This window comes from Clupea harengus, chromosome 21 (genome assembly GCF_900700415.2).
Source record: "Clupea harengus chromosome 21, Ch_v2.0.2, whole genome shotgun sequence".
In the NCBI taxonomy this organism is placed as follows: Eukaryota; Metazoa; Chordata; class Actinopteri; order Clupeiformes; family Clupeidae; genus Clupea; species Clupea harengus.
In genome coordinates this window covers 10,630,174-10,649,481 of record NC_045172.1, presented here as the reverse complement: position 1 = coordinate 10,649,481, position 19,308 = coordinate 10,630,174, and the positions used below count along the sequence as shown (strand labels likewise).

General features: G+C 43.4%; 1 protein-coding gene across 1 annotated transcript; it reads right to left on the bottom strand.

Annotated features, from left to right (window-relative positions):
- Positions 1-32: 32 nt before the first annotated feature.
- On the bottom strand, positions 33-17,985 carry itgb6 (integrin, beta 6). Its single transcript, XM_012840810.3, has 17 exons — positions 17,612-17,985; positions 14,217-14,295; positions 13,810-13,889; positions 13,483-13,678; positions 12,986-13,232; positions 12,039-12,204; positions 11,731-11,892; positions 11,350-11,445; positions 10,775-10,864; positions 8,925-9,059; positions 6,836-7,095; positions 5,948-6,099; positions 5,017-5,239; positions 3,805-3,905; positions 2,126-2,242; positions 920-1,086; positions 33-670 (listed from the first exon to the last, which is right to left on the bottom strand). The coding sequence occupies exons 2-17, from the start codon at positions 14,275-14,277 to the stop codon at positions 569-571; spliced, it is 2,355 nt and encodes a 784-aa protein (XP_012696264.1). The 5' UTR covers positions 14,278-14,295; positions 17,612-17,985; the 3' UTR covers positions 33-568.
- Between the last annotated feature and the right edge of the window lie 1,323 nt (positions 17,986-19,308).

Genomic DNA, 19,308 nt, shown 5'->3' with positions numbered 1-19,308 from the left:
AAAGTAAAAAAAAAAGAGAAACGTCGTGGGAGTTATTTGATCCAGCCAACTTCAAATTTATTTTAATAATAATCCTCATTTTATCACACGTATTCAACAATTCAAGGCTCAGCCTCGATAAAAAAACTGGCCAAATGTGTTTCAGCCAACATTAAAAAAAAATAACTAAAACATACAAACACAATTTTAAAATAATTAAATCACGGTCATATATTTTTTTAAGTACAATCAAATCCCCTAAACACTAAAAACAAATCCAGTGCACAGTCAAGCAGAAGAATCAGTGGCAAAACCAAATAATTGAATTTGTTCAGTAGTAACATAAGTCTGTAATGTCTTTGCAGTTTTAAAAATGGCAAAATCCCTGAATACACAAACCATTTGATTCCGAAAACATAAGGTAAATCTCTATGAGAATTGTCCTTAAAATCCACTCCTCCCTTTCTTTCTCTTTCTCATACATACTCAGATACCCACACATACTCAAATACACACACACACACACACATTCACAAACAGTGCAGTCAGCAGCTAGAGTGCGTTTCATCTGTAGTCTCTTATTCCGGACTCAGTAGCTTGGTAGACCAATGTCCACTTTTTGCTTCCCATTGTTTCTGTATGTCACATTTTTGAAGGTTGACGTAGAACTCCTGAAGAGTGGATTTGTGCCCTGGAAAAAACACAAAGGACAAGCAACCTTTTACAGAGGAAATATACATTCACCTGGACCCACTGTTTACTATAAATGGACATGTCTCTCGCAGAAATTGTATAAGAATGCGTGGCTTTTTGCACATAATACGGGCACCATATGTTCAAATGATAAAGACACCGGTTCAGGTGTTGGCAGACACTCCTGTGCCCATCTAGATAATGTGTTTCACTCCTCTATCACATGAGGTGTTGTAGATGAACATACCGATTGCCATTTGGCCTTTGCTCTTTCTGCCTCAAACTTGGCCACCTCCTTGCGGTCGTGGACAGACACCAGCAGCTTCCAGACCACCAGCAAGATGATGCCGATGGTGAGGACAGACAGGGAGACGCCCAGCACTATCATCGCAATGTCCGGAGGCTCAGGGCAGTCTGGAAAATCAGGATCATTATATTAGTTAGTTAGTAGTTAGTTAGGCCTTTATATTCCTTTTGGAACATAGGCCATTGATGAATTGTTTCCACCCTCGTCTGTCCTGAGCCATCATTATATTAGATCTCTTTAAGTTGTTTTGTGTTTTTTTTTAGTCTTCAGAGAACTGAAGTTCTAGATAGAACCTTCTCCATGTCAAAAACATAAAACTGAGCTTTAGACTCAAAAAGCAGTTTTCACAGGTTAAATCTGTTGAAGCTGAGAGTCATAGAACAATCTGAAAGGTTAAGTTAATGAACGCTTTATCACAGGCTTCTAAACAGAACCTTAATGGATTCCTTTGTGAAGACAAACCAAACAACTATTTCAGAGATACCAATGGAAGCGTCACAGGTATATAGCAATATAAAGATTTAGGATTTAAAAATTCTAGGAGATTCTGTTTGATGTACAGTGACAGGATTTCACTGCATTCCACCACTCTGTAGAATCTTGAAGATCGCAAAACAATCTGCAGGAAATCTAGGGTGGCACAGTAATTCATTTGAAATTGATAAATAAGCAAGATAAACAACCCAAACCTACCCAAATGCACTCAAAAGTACTTGAATGGGAATTCATTGGGAAAGTATTGAATGGGAAATTGAACTCGATGAGATAAATGAGACCTTTCATTTACCACCATTTCATTGTGGTAAACCTTCAGTGTTCCTATCACCAGAAAGATGCTCAAGAAGGTCTTTCCCAGGTGCTTGCAGTTGGCACTTAAGTGTGTTAAGTGAGGGACCCACACCTGCCTCAAAAAACACCACTACATCCCAGAGGTCAAAGAGTCCAAAGCATTACTTTTAGTGCAGCTGGAACCAAAGAAATTAGGTTTTCCTCAACAACACCATTGTGTTCTAATAAGATCTGGCAGTGGAAGTGACCAATTAAATCAGCGTCTGGTGAGGCAGGGAGCTTTAGTGCTGCATGACTGAGCAATGCCGGCGGGAGGTGGGTGGTGGTGGTGGTGGTGGTGGGGGGGGGGGGTCTTACCATACTGTTTGAGGTTGTAGACGGTGATACCCTGGTCCGCCTCAACCAGGCTGAAGGACATGAAGCACTCGCTAGCACTCTGGAGGGAACAGGCGACGGACTGGCTCTCATCGAAGTCTGACAGAAAAACACACACCGTGTCAGAGAGAGAGAGAGAAAGAATGTGTGTGTGTGTGTGTGTGTGTGTGTGTGTGTGTGTGTGTGTGTGTGTGTGTGTGTGTGTGTGTGTGTGTGTGTGTGTGTGCGTGCGTGCGCACACCTGCATAAGCATAACAGGTGTAACATCCCCCTTGGTTACTTGCATTATGGGATGGCGTACAGTGTGCTTTAATGTGCATGTTTTGGTTATGTCTTGCACATACACAACTAATTTTACAATATTTTGCATTGTTTTGTAAAAACATGATCCCTACATTTGTATTCCTGTGGTGGCATTTCCATTGTGTCTCCTTTCCCACTGATTATCTATCAACCGTGACAGTTTGGTGTCACTTTGATTTATTGCCTCTGTGTGAAGTCAATAATGTCGATCAAATTACTAAACTACAGTATATGTTTTTCTACAAGAAAAGGAATCACCCTACTATTTCCTTTCCCTAAAGGGAAAAGACGCCATGTAAACCGATACCACCCCCCCTCTCCACCTGTCACCCTTCTCTCACCCCCCAGTTCTCTCTCTTTTTTTTCTCAGTTTCCTACAGTGAGACAGCGATGTCCATTTCACAGCGAGTCCAGTCACCACGTCTCGTGTCGCCCCCATTGTGTCTCATCTGATGGGAAGCCGTGTGGAGGGGGGGCGGGTGGGCGGCGGCAGAAGTACGCGCCGCTGGTCTCGGGCCGCGATTAGCGATCAGATACGCGGCTCTGCTTGCGCTCCTGTGAGTGCGGCCACAAAGGGCCCTGCCGTGAAAAGGGGCCTGAAGGAGCAGCACTCGTGTTCAATGGGCCCCAAACAAAAGCCTCGGCTGTACAACAAGGTAAATAGCATGTCCTCTTTTGTGGAGTGGCGGTCCAGATAATCTGGCTCTTGATGGGGAAGGGTGGAGTGTGGAGGGGGGGGGGGAGGATTTGAGACGGAGGTGAGGGGGAGAGGAGAGCTTTTGGAGGGGCCACTTCAGGCTGCCCATGTTCCTATGGATAGCCAGTGTAGCAAGGAAAACAAGCTAATGAGACTGTGTGTGTGGTCCTCATGGTCATGAATAAAACAACTCATGCTGCACAACACCACTGGATGAACTGTTATCAGACAATGCTGGTCTTGCAGTCACTAAGACACTGCAACATGACTGAGGTAAATTAAGAAATACAGTGCATCAACAATGAAGGCCTGAACACAATGCATTGTGTTACCAGTGTAACCTTGGTTGGTGTGGTTACAGAGACACAATAATGTTTCAAGTGAATCAGAGAGAAAGATATGGAGAGGCTGAGTTGAAGGGCTGAACTCTCACAAAGTGACCCACAAAAATAGGATACTCTTATTATGTCCTTTAGTTTACATCAAGATCATGTCTCCAAACCCTCTAGAGGAGACTGAGACATCACAATGCGCCACACACCATTGACTTGAGAGAGATTAAGCTGAAAGAATGAACTTTCATTTGTCAAAGAATGACTTTTACCGTGTAGAGATGAAACACACAGTAGTACAGAGGTGTGTTGGCAACACACACACTTACCTGTGGAATTGCTGACAAAGGTGAGAGGAGAGCTGCAAACATGAAGACATCTTTCCCTCTCGGGAGACTCCTCTTGCTGAAGGTGACACTCAACACAAGGCCTGTGGGGAATCACAGACATACACACACACACACACACACACACACACACACACACACACACACACACACACACACACACACAAACAGTCCATCACCTCTTCTAAGAACACTCCCTCTGAGAGCAGGCCTTTCATTGTGTGCCTCTGAATGCAAGAAAAGAGGGTCCACTTTCAAGCCAAGGCACTCCCACATGTCCTGGCCACTTGGAAGTGTTTTTCCCAGGGCTACCCACTCTATCTCAGCATCTTGGCGCTGGATGAATGGAGGGCGACAGGGCCTCTGGAAACAGGGGGGAAAGGAAATACTCTTGGACCCGTGTGATGTGTTTCAGTGTCTCTCGATCCCCCTCGAGGATCAGAGGAGGGACGGCGGTTGAACATGAGGAGAGAGGAGAAGAGGATATCCCTGCTCTTGGGCCTATCAGTGGGAGTACATGGTGTAATGTGGCAAACATCAAAAGGACCAAAGAGTTCTGCGGGGGAACTTGGTGAGAAACGCACTCCAAGGCCTGGGTTCTCCAAGGTAAAAGGCCTACGCCAAGCTAGTCTGTGTATGTTCCATTAACGTAACGTGTCCGGATGATTCATGGACTGAAATACTACCTGCCCTGATAGTTCATTAGCTTTTACTAACTCAGCTGAAAATTCCAAAATAGAACCAAACTGATTCACAGTATAGCACAGATATGTATTTGACAGTAAATGAGTGCACAGGGAGTTATGACCAACTGTTAAATCATCTGAATCTATAAAGATATATATTTATAGATATCGACAGCAAATAAAAGTAAAGCAAATACATCTTCGAAATAAAGCTCCAGAGCTGGTTATGTTGATAATGTGAGCTTATCCTGAACAACCCTAAGGAACCTGACCAGGTCAGTCCAGTATATCAGTTGCTAAGAAAGATACATTTAATCTTTTTTGTTCTCTGTTAACATTTAGAGCAATTCAATGGAAACTGGATGGAAAATGGATAATGTTCTGTTCAAATTCCTGCAGAGCAAATCCTGTAGTTTACCCATATTCTACTTACAAAATGCTTGGTGTGTGTGTGTGTGTGTGTGATCAGGACCATGGTGTGTATGGTTGCACAGGTGGTGTGTGTTACCTGATGGAGGAGCAGGAGTCTCCACAGGTCGGGCACTTCTCACAGGTGTCTCCTGACGCTCCGGCCACCGAGCACACACAGCTCCCGCACACACACTTTCCCCTCCCGCTGCACACGGCCCCGTCCTCGGACACACACACATCTGTGCTGGTGCTGCAGTTGCAGTACTCTCCCATCCAGCCAGGGTGACACACACACTCTCCACAGTCACACTCACCATGACCTATGAAAGCATGAGACATAACACACACACACACACACACACACACACACACACACACACACACACACACACACACACACACACACACACACACACACACACACACACACACACACCACACACACACACAAAGAAAGATACTTTGTTTTCTTGTTCTACTCCCTTTAGCATAGAAGTAAACAAAAAACCAACAGTGAACGAAGTTGTAGGAACATGTTCTAACCGCAACCCTTCACCACATGTCTGTGTGTCCTTCTCAGAGCTGTTTGTCAGCTGTAATACGGTGTGTTATTATTTCATTAACATTCCACAGGGGGGAGTGGGTCCTATTCAATTACCTCCATCCCCCCTTGTTTTCACAGAAGCAGAGTTACATTTTACCACCTCAGCAGGTCCGGGTTTAAATAAATCAAAGACACTTACTCTTGCCTGCACTTGTGTCAAGGTGTGTGTGTGTGCGTGTGTGTGCGTGTGCATGCCATATAGGTGTGAGTATTTTTTTATGCAGTAAAATATTTTGCACATGAATATATTAAATATGTGCATATATGAATATTCTGTGTGTGTGTACTTGCCATATTGAATACATCGGTACGTTCTTTGTGGTTGTACAATAACACAACACAAGAATACTTCTCTCTGTGTGTGTGTGTGTGTGTGTGTGAGTGTGTGTGTTTCAATTAGGATATCATCGCCATGGTTACTGACCCCCACAGAGTTCCCCTCGGAAGCGGAGGCAGGAGAAGTTGTCACACTCGCAGTAGGCGCCGTACACACGGCCGAAGCTGGACGGATGACACAGGCACTCCCCGCAGAAACACATACCCTGTCCACTGCACACCTCAGCCCTCTCATCCAGTCTGTACAGAGAGAGAGAGAGAGAGAGAGAGAGAGAGAGAGAGAGAGAGAGAGAGGGAGAGAGAGGAAGAATGGGATGAGTGAGAAAAGGAATGATGATGAGAGAAGGGTGGGAAGGAGGAGGAGTGAGTGGAGTCGAGGGAGTGAGTGAAAGACTTGCCATACAAGCTGGAACCTTTTATGGTTCCTCATGATAAGGTTCCTCATGTTTTCCTCTGGAGAAAAACACCTAACGATTCCACTTAGTGCAGTTAACCTAGTGTACAATAAACACAGACAATATCTGAACTTCCTGAAGGTTTGACCCATGACATCTCCAGATGAAGCTTAAAACCAGCGTAGTTTACCAGCTGAGCTCTGTAACGATTCAATATATTATTTTACATCCCTCCATACTTATCCAGGGAAGACTTAATTTTGACTTGACAAAAGTGACGTCTAATATTGTGATCAATATATTGTGTAAAGTGACCAAAGCAGTCATGTTCACTCATTTGTATAGAAAGTAGATTGTGGAGTACAGCCTGCTGACACAGTGTTATTCCTTTTTTTTTATCTGCCCCTGTAAAGCCCCAACACCCCAATGAGCCCCGAATCAGAAATCAGCCAGAAATCCCCCCCATCTCCAAGCTAGAGCATAAGGTAGAGTAAGGGAAGAGTAACAAACGTGTCCCACTAGATGCTTCATCATCTTCTGCTTTGTCAACCAGACCTCCTTGTTGTAGCCAGAGGACTCACCTGCAGTCACTGCTCTGGGCCATCTCCTCGGTGCACTCGCACCTGGGCCCCATGTAGCCGGGCTCACACACACAGGTGCCACAGGTGGGCGTGCCGTGGCCGCAGTGGCTGCTGTTGGCCTGCGGGGAGCGCTGGCAGTCACAGGCGCACAGGGACTCCAGCTCCACCGCCAGGGCCTGCTGCATCCCCACCGGGCGGATGTGGAAGTGCTGTGGCCCCGACAGGCAACCGGCCAACTGCAATGTCACGTTGAAGGACACCTGAGAGGACACACGGTTAAAATCAGATTTACTTTTAAGTTAAAGGTTAAGTTAATTTAAGTTCAAGAAATCCCAGTTCATTTTATTGTTCAGTTCAGTTGGCATTTATATATTTACAGTTTAGTTCAGGTTAAATGTAAAAAATTCACTTTGCAGTTTGGTTCAAACCAACATTTCAATATTTAGTGAACAAATATTGAAATACATTTTTTTATTTAAATTCAAGTGGATCATCAGGAAAAGTTAAATTCACTGCGCAGACTACATTTAAATTTAAATGACTATAGCAAAAACTCTGAATTTTATAATAAAATAGATAAATATAGATAATATTTATATACAATTTTGTCAAGTGTCCACTCCCTTTACATGATTAGGTCAGGTCTCAGATATCAAGGTTTTGAATATATGTCAGATTCCATAGGACAGAAAATACTTTACATTGTGATATCTGATATAATCACCTTAGTTATTCTATTTTCTGTAACCACGGGTGACTAGTCTCCTTCCCTAATATGTTCCGCCTCCATTCAAAGCTGACCCTAAATGTTACCCCACCTCCATTACTCTCCTTCCTGTATCTCCCAGCTAATTCTTTCAGGACTCCGAGACCTAACCAATCAGAGCCCAGTGCAGCAGAGCTAAGGGTCAATACGCTTGGCAAACAGCACTCAAAGGGAAATACACCGTACTGTATAAATAGTGTGTGCCTACAATCACAGTTAAGATGTGTAACTATGGATTCCTTGGTTTCATTTCTGTTTGCAATAGTTTTTACTGGTTAAAACTTTTACTGGTGTGTTCTCTTACAAATCTTATATAATACTGCTTTTAGACAGGTTTGTTTGTTTGACAATTTCTCTCATTTTAGTTTCCGATCTATAATTTAGATCATTGTGTCTCACTTTGTTTTATTAGGGGAGGCCCTCCCTGTGCCTGCCTGCACATGCACATACATACACACACACACAAACACACACACACACACACGCTCACACACACTCTCACACACACACACACACACACACACACACACACACACACACACACACACACACACACACACACACACACACACACACACACACACACTCTCACACACACACACACACACACACACACACACACACACACACACACACACACACCCATCTGAACCCATTTATCATTTGATCAAGCTCACAAACACATCCTTTGTGTGCTGGCTCTGTCTCTCTTCATCCCTCTACCATCCGCTGCTTGGCTACATTTCCTGACCTGTAGCCTTTTGGAATTCTTCTCAGACTCCTCACGCTCTTCCCTAGCAACATGGCTGTCCAGGCAACACCCTGTTTGTTCTTCAATGCCACCACAGTCACCGCTGCCCAGACATGCTATCATCTCGCTCAATTTAGATAAAGCATTGACTGTTCACTGGTGGAAAATGAATGAACGGATACGGTGTTTCTTTCTGTTAAGATAAATGTAAAAGATCTGGAAGATGCCATTTCAAGGAGATCTAGATGGGATGCTTCTATGTGGCTTTCTCTGAGCACATCTTGTTCCGTGTCCTTCACAGTTAGAATGACACAGAATTTTGAAAACCGCTGTCTTACATTCTACATACCGTATACATGTTACGAATTTGAGGTTGAGGTAAAAATTAAAAACAAATATTATTCAGCTCTTTTTTGATTCCTATGCTTGTCCTTACTCTATGCAGAATCATTCATTGAACATCACTTTGATTGATGATTGCCGATTGTTTCACAGAAAAAGGTAGAACCCCTGAGAATTTTCTAGATAATATTATTTTCTGAGAGGGTTAAAACACTTGAGAAGCAACAGACCGTGTCGCCGCCCTTGACATTGGAGCAGCGCTTGAGCCCAGGGTGAACACTCCCATCCTGGCAGATGGCGGTGAAGGAGAGCTGAAGGTCCTCTGTGTCCCCCAGAACCTCCAGATCGATCTCAGAGCGCAGCTCCTGCACAGGCATGATGTTATTAACACACACACGCACACACACATGCACATAAACACAGACACGCACACACACACATACACATTAACACAGACACGCACACACACATTCACATTAACACAGACACACATACACATACAAAAAATATACTCCTGTCCAACATTCATAAACTTGTTCAAGCACACAAGTCTTCCCAACATAGAAATGCTCATATGTGTAAACTGCACCCATTACTTCTCCTATACCAGAACAACTGGTAACTCACCTCCCAAAACATACACAACCCAATGACGAAGACCCACAGTGCTTAAACGTTTCATCTCACTGATACGCTCAATTAAATGAAGCTACAAAGACTGACAAAAAACAAATCTTTTGACCCTTTTGACCCTAATTGTCCTCTTCCTCTCTTCCTCTCTATGGCCGTCTATGGTTTGCTTGGCAAGGTGCAACTTCCCATTTACCGTACCTGCTGCTAAATGCAAATGTGTCCATATTTTCTCACTCAACCAGTTTGACAGAAAAAAGGTAAATACCTACTTTGCTTTACTTCTAATAACCACACAGTCAGGCATTTCAGTGAGAGTTACAGCCCTATGAACAGATCACTGGGTATTGTAGTGTGTGCAAAACAGCCTGGAACGTATTGATTTAACCTATTGATAAATTCCCTAACAAGTCTGCTCTCAATTTAAATACATTACTGAGTTAAGGGTAGACCTGAAAGGGGATATATTTTCTTCACTACTATAGTTTCAGTATAATTACACAGTTGTGTTATAAAAGTTAAAAGTGGCATTTGCAGTGACATCTGCAGCTGACAGTAAAGCAAAAACCAAGTAATGGTGATATTTAAGGGAGCAGTTTGCAAGAATACTTGTCAAAGGTCCAGGACTTATTACTTAGTGGTCTTGCTGAAAGTCTGCCATCACAGTGTGGCTATTTTTGTGTGACAAAATCAACACATGGGCAGTGATGCACAGAAGAGAACACCGACTCATAGCTTTAAGACATACTCGCTTTCTCCCGAGAGACTGCATATCAAAAATACTAACACACACACACACACACACACACACACACACACACACACACACACACACACACACACACACACACACACACGCACACCTTTACTCATTTGCAGAAAACTAAATGCTCATGAACTTTCAAAATAGTGTGTCAGAATACACAATAAAACAAACACCAAGTACAGGATAAAGAGGACACCCGATAACGATAGAGAGAAAGATAGTGACAGAGAAAGAGAGCGAGAGAGCGAGAGAGAGAGAGAGAGAGAGAGAGAGAGAGAGAGAGAGAGAAAGGACAAAAATAGCTGGCAAGAATCAGATCAAACAGCAGATAGGACATGTATGGACCTGCTTCTCAACCACTAAAATGGAGGCTGCAAGGATGGAGGCGTGTAAAAAGAGGAGGCGAATGAGGGATGGGGGGTGGAGGTAAAGTGGTGAGACCCAGGTCACCCAAAAAATACACACACACACACACACACACACACACACACACACACACACAGATGCCATCTTCCAAATAACCCTTGCACTGTACAAATGAATGCTCTTGCCTCTGTGTGTCAAACGTGTCAAAAATGTCCTCACAAAATAAACCTTCATTCTTAAACCAATGCAAACACACAAAGTACACATAGACACACCCACACACACACACAAACAGACAAAAATGTAATGACTCCTCACCTTATAAGCTGTCATGATAAGTTCCAGTATGTTCTTGGAATCTTTTTCCAGTTTCCCGACTGTGGCACCAGGTATGAAATCTGCATAATTCTGTTAAAACATACACACACACACACACACACACACACACACACACACACACACACACACACACTCACACACACACACACACACACACACACACACACACACACACACACACACACACACACACACACACACACACACACACACACACACACACACACATACACACACCACAAAGGTGATCTCAGAATTCCAGTTGTCTTTGGAGGGGGTTTACCGTACCACGGCTAGAACTTTAACTGGATTGTTTTTGCTTTGCTCGAGCTGGACCCAGCAACAGGAAGCTTGTGTGAACTTGTCCTGTGGCAGAGCTCGCTGGATGCAAAGTGAATCATGGAATCTACCCTCAATGAAACATAGAGATATCTTTTCCGCTGACAAAGCTCTCACATTTCAAGAAAAACATCTTATCAAATTCAAAAGAACACATATATATTAAATACATAATGCATGATGGTTAGCGGGTGACAGGAGGGTGTTGTTCTCACCTCATAGTTTATTCTGACGTTGTCAGTCACAGCGAATATGAGCAGGATGTTGTTTTCCACCACCTTCTCTATCAGTTGTCCCAAGGTAGGGTACTCCTTCATGTGCCAAAAACAAAACAGCCAACATTTTTATCACAGCCTGACGTGCCGAGGAACAGTTAACATTTCAATGAAAGGTTTTGAAAGCACCCCTACTGCTGGACAGGGATTTTTAAATTCACACTAGCATCTGCTTACAAGGCTGAACTGGATAGGATTCATTAAATATCAGGTATGTAGTATAATCAGGGATATAATACGTATACGCCTGTATTTGTCTATCTCATATCAATACACGCCTTTAAAGAGTTCTGAGTTAAAGGGCAGCAGACTTCACCTTACCAGGAGGGAGGCCATGGAGTACTCATTGTTGCTGTCCAGATGGCACTGTCCATCGTTGGGGAGCACGATGCCGGCCATTTTGCTGTCCATCCCGAAGTGGGAGTCGGCGTCACTGACGAACACCAGCAGACGCATGGAGTCATTCCTCCAGCCAATTTTATCCTCCAAACGACAGCAAAGGCAGACCATTAGTACATGCACACATGCCTTTGTTTTGGGTGCTAACACATCTGCCATTTCCCTATACATGTGCACCGGTCCGTCTGTCTGTCTGTCTGTCTGTGTTTTCTGTGGTTCCAGATGCTCACCCCACAAACTGCTGCCTGCATGATGGCATCGAAGCCGCACTCTGGCAGGTCGATGTTGGCGGATACTTGCTGCTTGGAGACGATCTCACTGAACTTCTCTGTGCTGCTGGTCAGTGAGAGAACATGCCTGTATCCAAAGGCTGGCAAACAGGTGGCACCTTCACTCCTGGAAGAGACACAGACAGAGACAGAAGTAGTTAAAGAAAGAGAGAGAGAAATGGGGTAGAGAGGGACACAGGGGTAAAAAAGAAGTGCATGGTTTGACACGTATTTTCAAAACCTTTGAATGTTTAAAACGTCTATTTCAATGAAGCTGTACTTAATCTTTAATACATTTCATGAATGTGGCTTAATGTCAATTGTATTATTTTACAAAATGTGTACTGACATCTGAAAACCATCAGTTCTGATGTTGAATGAAAATATCAGATCAAGTCCCCAAATTTTCACCCCAATACAATAAAGCTGTAAATGAGAGTTTTGCAGGCAACTGATTCAACTGTATACATATTCTGACTAACACCAAAATGACACTAAGAATAGATGGTATGTGCAAGAACAAATAATCAAAACTGCAGTCAATCAATCAAGGTTTTAATCAACAACCAAAGTAATCAATATGTCATCAATAGCTTCAAAATGACACAAAACATGACCTGATACAGTGCCCTGCGTAGTAAGCATGACGTTGACTGCATCATATTACGCAAACTATTGCTTGAATAAATTCAGAAGTGCATCAAAAACCAGGATTAACCTAAATATTTACATAAATGTTTTCCAAGCTCAACAGGTGTAGAGCTAGGTGCTAACAGCACCATGATCATCGGACTGCTATCCAGGGAGCACACATACTGATTAAAAATGTAAATCTGTGCAATAAAGTCAGTTGCTTTGGATGCAACGCTAAAAGAACAAATTTAATTTGTTGTTTGTCTACAAGGTACCTGCATGGATTCTCCAGTTCCTCTTTGGTGATTTTGATGAAGGGTAGCACAGGTTTCTCCACAAAGGACCCAAAGCCTAGTCTGAATTTACTGGTTAGCTTGGCCATCTCCTTGGAGAGAGTGGACCCCAGGTCCTTGATCATGTTCAAGTCATCAAACATGGATGCAGAGAGGTCCATGAGGTAGTAGAGATCCACCGGGTAGTCCACTGTTTGTTGGACTTTGATTTGAAATGTTACCTCACTGTCTGAAAACAGCATAGAAAATGAATATATATAAACAAAGAATTTACACACAAATATCACCTGATTGCACATCCAAACCACAACATCAACTAAATATCAAGTGTATGTAACACGGATTCTATTACACTGTTGTATTGAAGTAAACGCTACATAAAGTTACTTGCAAAAGTGTAAATGATGCAACTAATTATGCAACAAATAACAACCACACAAATGACAGTGGTTAGATGTCACGTATGTGGGTTAACCTACCTGGCCGCAATTTAACTGACATCCTCTGAGGTGCTATGTGGGTAAGGTTACCGTCACCGGCTTTTCCTAAAGGGTCATCCAACTGAACCTCCATGCTAGAGACGGGAAACTCCATAAAGCTGCCCAAGCATCCTTTCTCCTGTAGAACCTCTGGCGTGTCGCATCGTCCGCTTACTGAGAACGTTTCTGTGAAGTTCTGTCAAATTGAAAGCAGATTGATTGTTTACCTTGTTTACCGACTAGCCTAAATATTTTACGTTGTGCAGAAAATGTTTACGTTTTATTGGGAAAGAATGAATCAGATCAATGCAAAGACTTTTGTACTACCTCTTGCGTGCACCAAGCACACTGAGGGCCCAGCTGAAGACAACGGTCACAAGTCACTGCGCTCCCAACTGAACACGTCCCTATACCCGAAAGCGACACATGCAAGACAGCCGTGGTCAAGACGCGTGGTTTTTCAGTCTCACAACTACAGTTTCCCACGAACAAGCAAACCAAAACGCAAACCCAATAGATCAGATGACATGTGGTTTATTTAGCCAACGTTTCCACATAGTCTGAACGTGTCAAAACATGTTAAGTAGTAAGCATGGGGATTTCTTACAATAACTACCTTTCATCCGAAGATTCTTAAAAATCAAGAAGCCGCACTAATGCCGTGAAATACTTCATAGAGCCTATAGCCTCAGGAAACACTCTCATACGTTTACTGGTGACTGCTTGTATCTTACCTTCGGCAGTTCGGTGGCAGTATTGTAGAATAAAGCCCAGAAGAACCAGTGCAATACCCATTAGTCCTTACAGTTGCAGCTGCGAAGGAAAATCAGTAAGAAAAACACTTTTCAGTCGTGTTGCATCCAAGGTACTCTGAATATCTATTCTAAATGGTCCTTTTGATAACCTCGGCGCTATGGAACCAACTGTCTCACTTGGAAAGAAACGCAAGTGGCTGCTCTCGTTAGACATACTTACCTGCCCAACCTTTTATGTTCACTTCCGGACAGGTGAGAGCATGAGTGCAGAATACTTTAGCGTGCTTAGGTGCGCGCAGGGGGTGGGGTAGGATATACTGTATACCACATATAGATACACTTGTGTGTCATAACTTCAAATAAAAGTGTATGACTTACAAAATATTGCTATGCTGAGAGGGAACGTATTTTGATCATATGAAATGTTATCCAACTACTGAAACTCCTTCAAGCATTTACTTTGAACTAAACTCACACATGTTAAGTGTAGACGAATAGGCTTGGCTATTATCGACGCAACTGATCACTCATTAACGTAGCCTGCATCTCATAGCTCACATTAATAGTCGTTAATCATTTTTACGTAAGCGTATGTATACATTGCAACATTAGAACATTAAAAACAATTTGTTTAATTAGGTATAAATAATTGCACTGTAATTGTGTAGCATGGCCTATATTATATACCAGATTATTGTATAACGTACTGTTCATTATCTTACAAATTAATGATAACGACTTGGTCAACAGATACTCAATCTTCAAATAGATAGTAAATATCATTATCTTTCCAATAGGCCACAAAGAGAACATATGTCCGTAACTGTTAGCGAGTTACCGTAACATTGACACACACACACACACACACACACACACATAAACACAGAGAGAGAGAGAGAGAGAGAGAGAGACAATGCAGTGGCAACACGGATACCTAGTTATTTTAAATCTTCAAAGCCAGAAAGTGGTTTTGGTGTGGTTAGGGTGCAGCGACAGAGTGCTTAGGCGAAATGTAGGCTACATTGACCGCTATTCAATGTGGAAGAAGAATATCACGACTGCCAGCCAAAAACAATTCATTTTTAGTGGAAGAGCTAAATTGTGATTTATGACAAATCCATTGAGTAAGAGCGTAATTTTAATTTTCTCTGACTATCTGGTATTTGTGTCTATAGGAATGTCTTATATTGTCATATATGTCTTACTCAACGTTATGATTTATGAAAGAGCGTAATTTTTAATTTTCTCTGACTATCTGGTCTTTGTCTCTATAGGAATGTCTTATATTGTCATATATGTCTTACTCAGATCAGATCCAGTGAGTAAGAGCGTCATTTTTATTTTCTCTATTTTCCCCTCTATCTATGTCTTATCTATATCTAAAGGTTAATAAGAGATAAATGCCTATTATTGCTTCACTTACAGAGGGATATAAAACTATAACCTGAGGCATATCAAGCTATGAACAGGTGCGTGTAATCGAGGGTGACAGAGGAGGCCACTCCTGCCTTCATAGACCGTGAGTCAGTATGTCTCCTTCCACACCCTCGGGATACCTCGAGGTCCTTGTTAATGGTTAACACGAAGGAACCTACATCTGCACAAGCAGTCAAATTAAACTCAGTTTTCAGTAACTGGAACATATGTAATGATTAACATCAGTAGCAATTTTAGCTGATATCAGTGACACATTGAAAACATGTTGCTTTTAAGTGGTGCAGTTTTTATAATAATCACATACATTTTACAAGTGTAATGTTTTGTTAACAATTGTGTTTGTATTCAGTGCCTTCTGGCATGGCATTTGTCTACTTGCAATACAGAGAGAGAGAGAGAGAGAGAGAGAGAGAGATACTGTACATACAGAAAGATAGTCAGACAGTGAGTGTGTGAGAGAGAGAGAGAATGAAGAAAAAATAACAGGTGAATGAGCGAAAGAAAGAAAGATAGAAAGAAAGAATGAAAGGAAAGATGGAGTGGTGAGTGAGTGCAGCAGGCTTATCAGGAACAGGTGGTATGTGGTGGCAGCTGTGGCATCCGATTCCTGTATTATAATTGATTCCCCAGGAACATGTATCCATAGGCCATAGGAAGTCTGGGGGGGGGGGTATTTTCTCTCTACTACTAAAATAGACTATGCTCCCACCCTTTAATGTCAGACAGGTGCAGTCTTCCCCAGGTCAAATTCCATCCTGTGCTATTGTTTGTTATGATGAAGAGCTCCTCTCCACACCTTGCCTCTGTTCTGTTTTGGCATCTTTTATGTTCTCCCTTCTCTGCTGTTGTTCAACATCCATGACAGCTCTCCTCTTTTTCATTTGTCTTCATTCATCTTATTCTCTTCTCCCTCTCTTGACCTACTTTCTCCATCGATCTATTCTCACAATCAGACACAATCTGCCTCTATATTGCACGGTGTTATCACCCAAATCACACTGCATAGTTAGAGACTGTTAGAAAGATTATAAAAGATGCCGTTGTAACCTGGTTCTCTCGTCGTGTTGCATCATCTGTTTCTTGTAGCTGTCCTGCGATGCCTCTTACAGATTCACGCCTAGACTCACCTGACTGATATATGTTTGAACGTGGACCCAAACCTATGTCATTTTAAATGCTTTGTTTTTCTATAACCATTCACAGAGCCATTGGTAATCATCTCATGTCTCACTTTTCACTTTTAATTCACCGTTTGAGATGCCTAGACTAACTTCTCAGTTAAAGCACTGAATGAATGTGCATTCCTGCCATCGCAATGAGGCCAAATGCAGTGGGCTCTCAGTAGAGGCTGCTGTGAAAGGTCCACAGCTGTAAGCTTTGGGTCGTATGTCTCTGTCCAGATGTCCATTCAGCATTACAACATTGCGTAGCATGTGTGTCCATTGGCCTCGCGCAGGCATGTGTGTGGGTGTGTGTGTGTGTGTGTGTGTGTGTGTGTGTGTGTGTGTGTGTGTTTCCATGTGAAATTAATTTCCTCCTCCACAAGATGTACGTACATTGACACAGAAAACAGATCTCCAGCTAGTGGGAATCCCTTGAATATTTTTTTCTACCACACACACTCACACACACACTCACACACTCATACACACTCTCTCTCTATCTCTCTCTCTCTCTCTCTCTCTGTCTTACACACACGCACACACACACACACACACACAAACATAAATCATTGAATTAAACAGGATGCTCTACCATGCGCACTGGTGAGTTATGCTGCTTACTTTTCCCACACAGTCAGTAATTTATGCTAGAGCACAGTGTCGCCATGACAGCCCTTGACTCTGAGCTGACTTCCATGATCTCTGAGATGCAAGATCAAAACAAACTCAGGCACACATAACTGGACACACACACATACACACATACACACTCACCGGCAGAGCCCTCCTCCGATACCATGCTGTCCCTGCCGTTGCTCTTTGTGCCGTGATCAAAAAACAAAGATGCCTCTCACCACCACCACCACCTCCCTCTTCTATTCCCCCAACACCACAGCTCCACACCGGAAAAAAAAAGCCTGTCAGACCTCCGCTGTCCTCTCGTCCCTACGCTCTAGGCGTAGCATGTGTGTCCATTGGCCTCGCGCAGAGTAACAGTAGACCTGATGTAGCACACGACTTTATGAAGCATGACACTCAAACACACACACACACACACACACAGAGAGAGATACACACACAGCGCCCTCGCTCTCTTTCTCTCTCTCTCTCTCCAGCCCACAGTTCGCCCACCACCGGCGCAGCCACGCGGCTTCTCCCCTCCTCCTCCTCCCTCCGCTCGCCGGGACTTTGAATGATGGCAGCAACTGCTGGCTCTCTGCCCAAGTCCCAGTGCCCCCTTCATTACTGAGAGAGAGAGAGAGAGAGAGAGAGAGAGGGAGGGAGAGAGGGAGGGAGGGAGAGAGGGAGGGTTTGAGAGATAGAGAGAGTGGGTGAGATTGACAGGCCAAGTGTGCATGTGTGTAGTAGCATTGGAGAGCGTCTGTGTTGCCGTGGCTATGACCATGCGGAAGGGAGAGAGAGACAGGGGAAGTGATTCTACCCAGTCTGGTCTGGTCTGTGTATCGCTGTGTCAGGTGCTGAGGGAAATTTTGTACGTGTCTGTGTGTGTTTTTGTGTCACTTCTCATGTCATTGGTTAGTTTAGGTCAGTGCTACGTCAGAGTGTCTACGAGTGTCTACTGTGTCTGTGAATGTCATGGTTAGCATGACCTAAGGTTCGGCTTTTTTCCATGAGTGGAGGAGGATTGAATTCAAAACTGAAAGTCTGTGACATTTCTACTGTCCTTTCCTCTCCTGCTTTAATAACGTACGTAGGTGTGAGTGAGGGAGAGAGAGAGAGAAGGAGGGAGAAAATAAGAAAGGGAAAGAGAGAGAGAAGACAGAGAGAGACAGCGCATTTCATGAAAGATTGTGATTGCGAACACTTGTCATATATCACATTTATCTTGTCGTGTGACCTAAGCAGAACCATGCTTCTGCCAGTTTGTCTGCTAGTTTCAATGCTAATCCCCACTTGGATGTATGTCTGTCCTATCAGGTGAAGCTTCCGCCACAGCGCTGTCTCACTGCTGTTTTCAGATCCATATGGCTAACCCCAGTCTTGTGACTCTTTGATTCTCAGTACAAAAGTGACATTTTTTTGTCATCCGGGTGGTGGGGGGGGACATTCGCAGCGGCCACGGGGGAACTAAGGAGGCTTTGTTTGAGGGAGCGCCTGCCTGAATTCCACTCGAAATGAATAAGCAGCCAACCCAGATGCCCACTCAGATTTGGGTGCTCGGATTCTCTGAATCTACCCCCACCCCACCGCATAACCCCCCCCCCCTGTCATCCTGCTCCGGCCCACGCTGCGCCCACCCTGACCTTGACACTCCCAGTGGGACTGATGCCATGTGTCCCTCTCAGCTGTGGAGACTTAGATAGAGACAGAGAGATAAAGAGAGCGATAGAGTGAGTAAGACCGGCAGAGAGATATCAGTGTCATACAATCACAGAAATGACAAAGGGGACTTTACTTTAAGGAAGTTCACTGTAAATAGGTGTGTGTATGTCTGTATAATGTCAACACAT

What these genes read in the sequence shown, in the direction of transcription:
- itgb6 (XM_012840810.3), bottom strand. Translation starts at nt 14,277, where the DNA reads ATGGGTATTGCACTGGTTCTTCTGGGCTTTATTCTACAATACTGCCAC. An exon ending in ACGTCAGAATAAACTATGAG is followed by an intron (nt 10,865 to 11,349) that starts GTGAGAACAACA and finishes ATGTTTTAACAG; the next exon opens with AATTATGCAGATTTCATACC. An exon ending in GACTCCTGCTCCTCCATCAG is followed by an intron (nt 3,906 to 5,016) that starts GTAACACACACC and finishes GATTCCCCACAG; the next exon opens with GCCTTGTGTTGAGTGTCACC.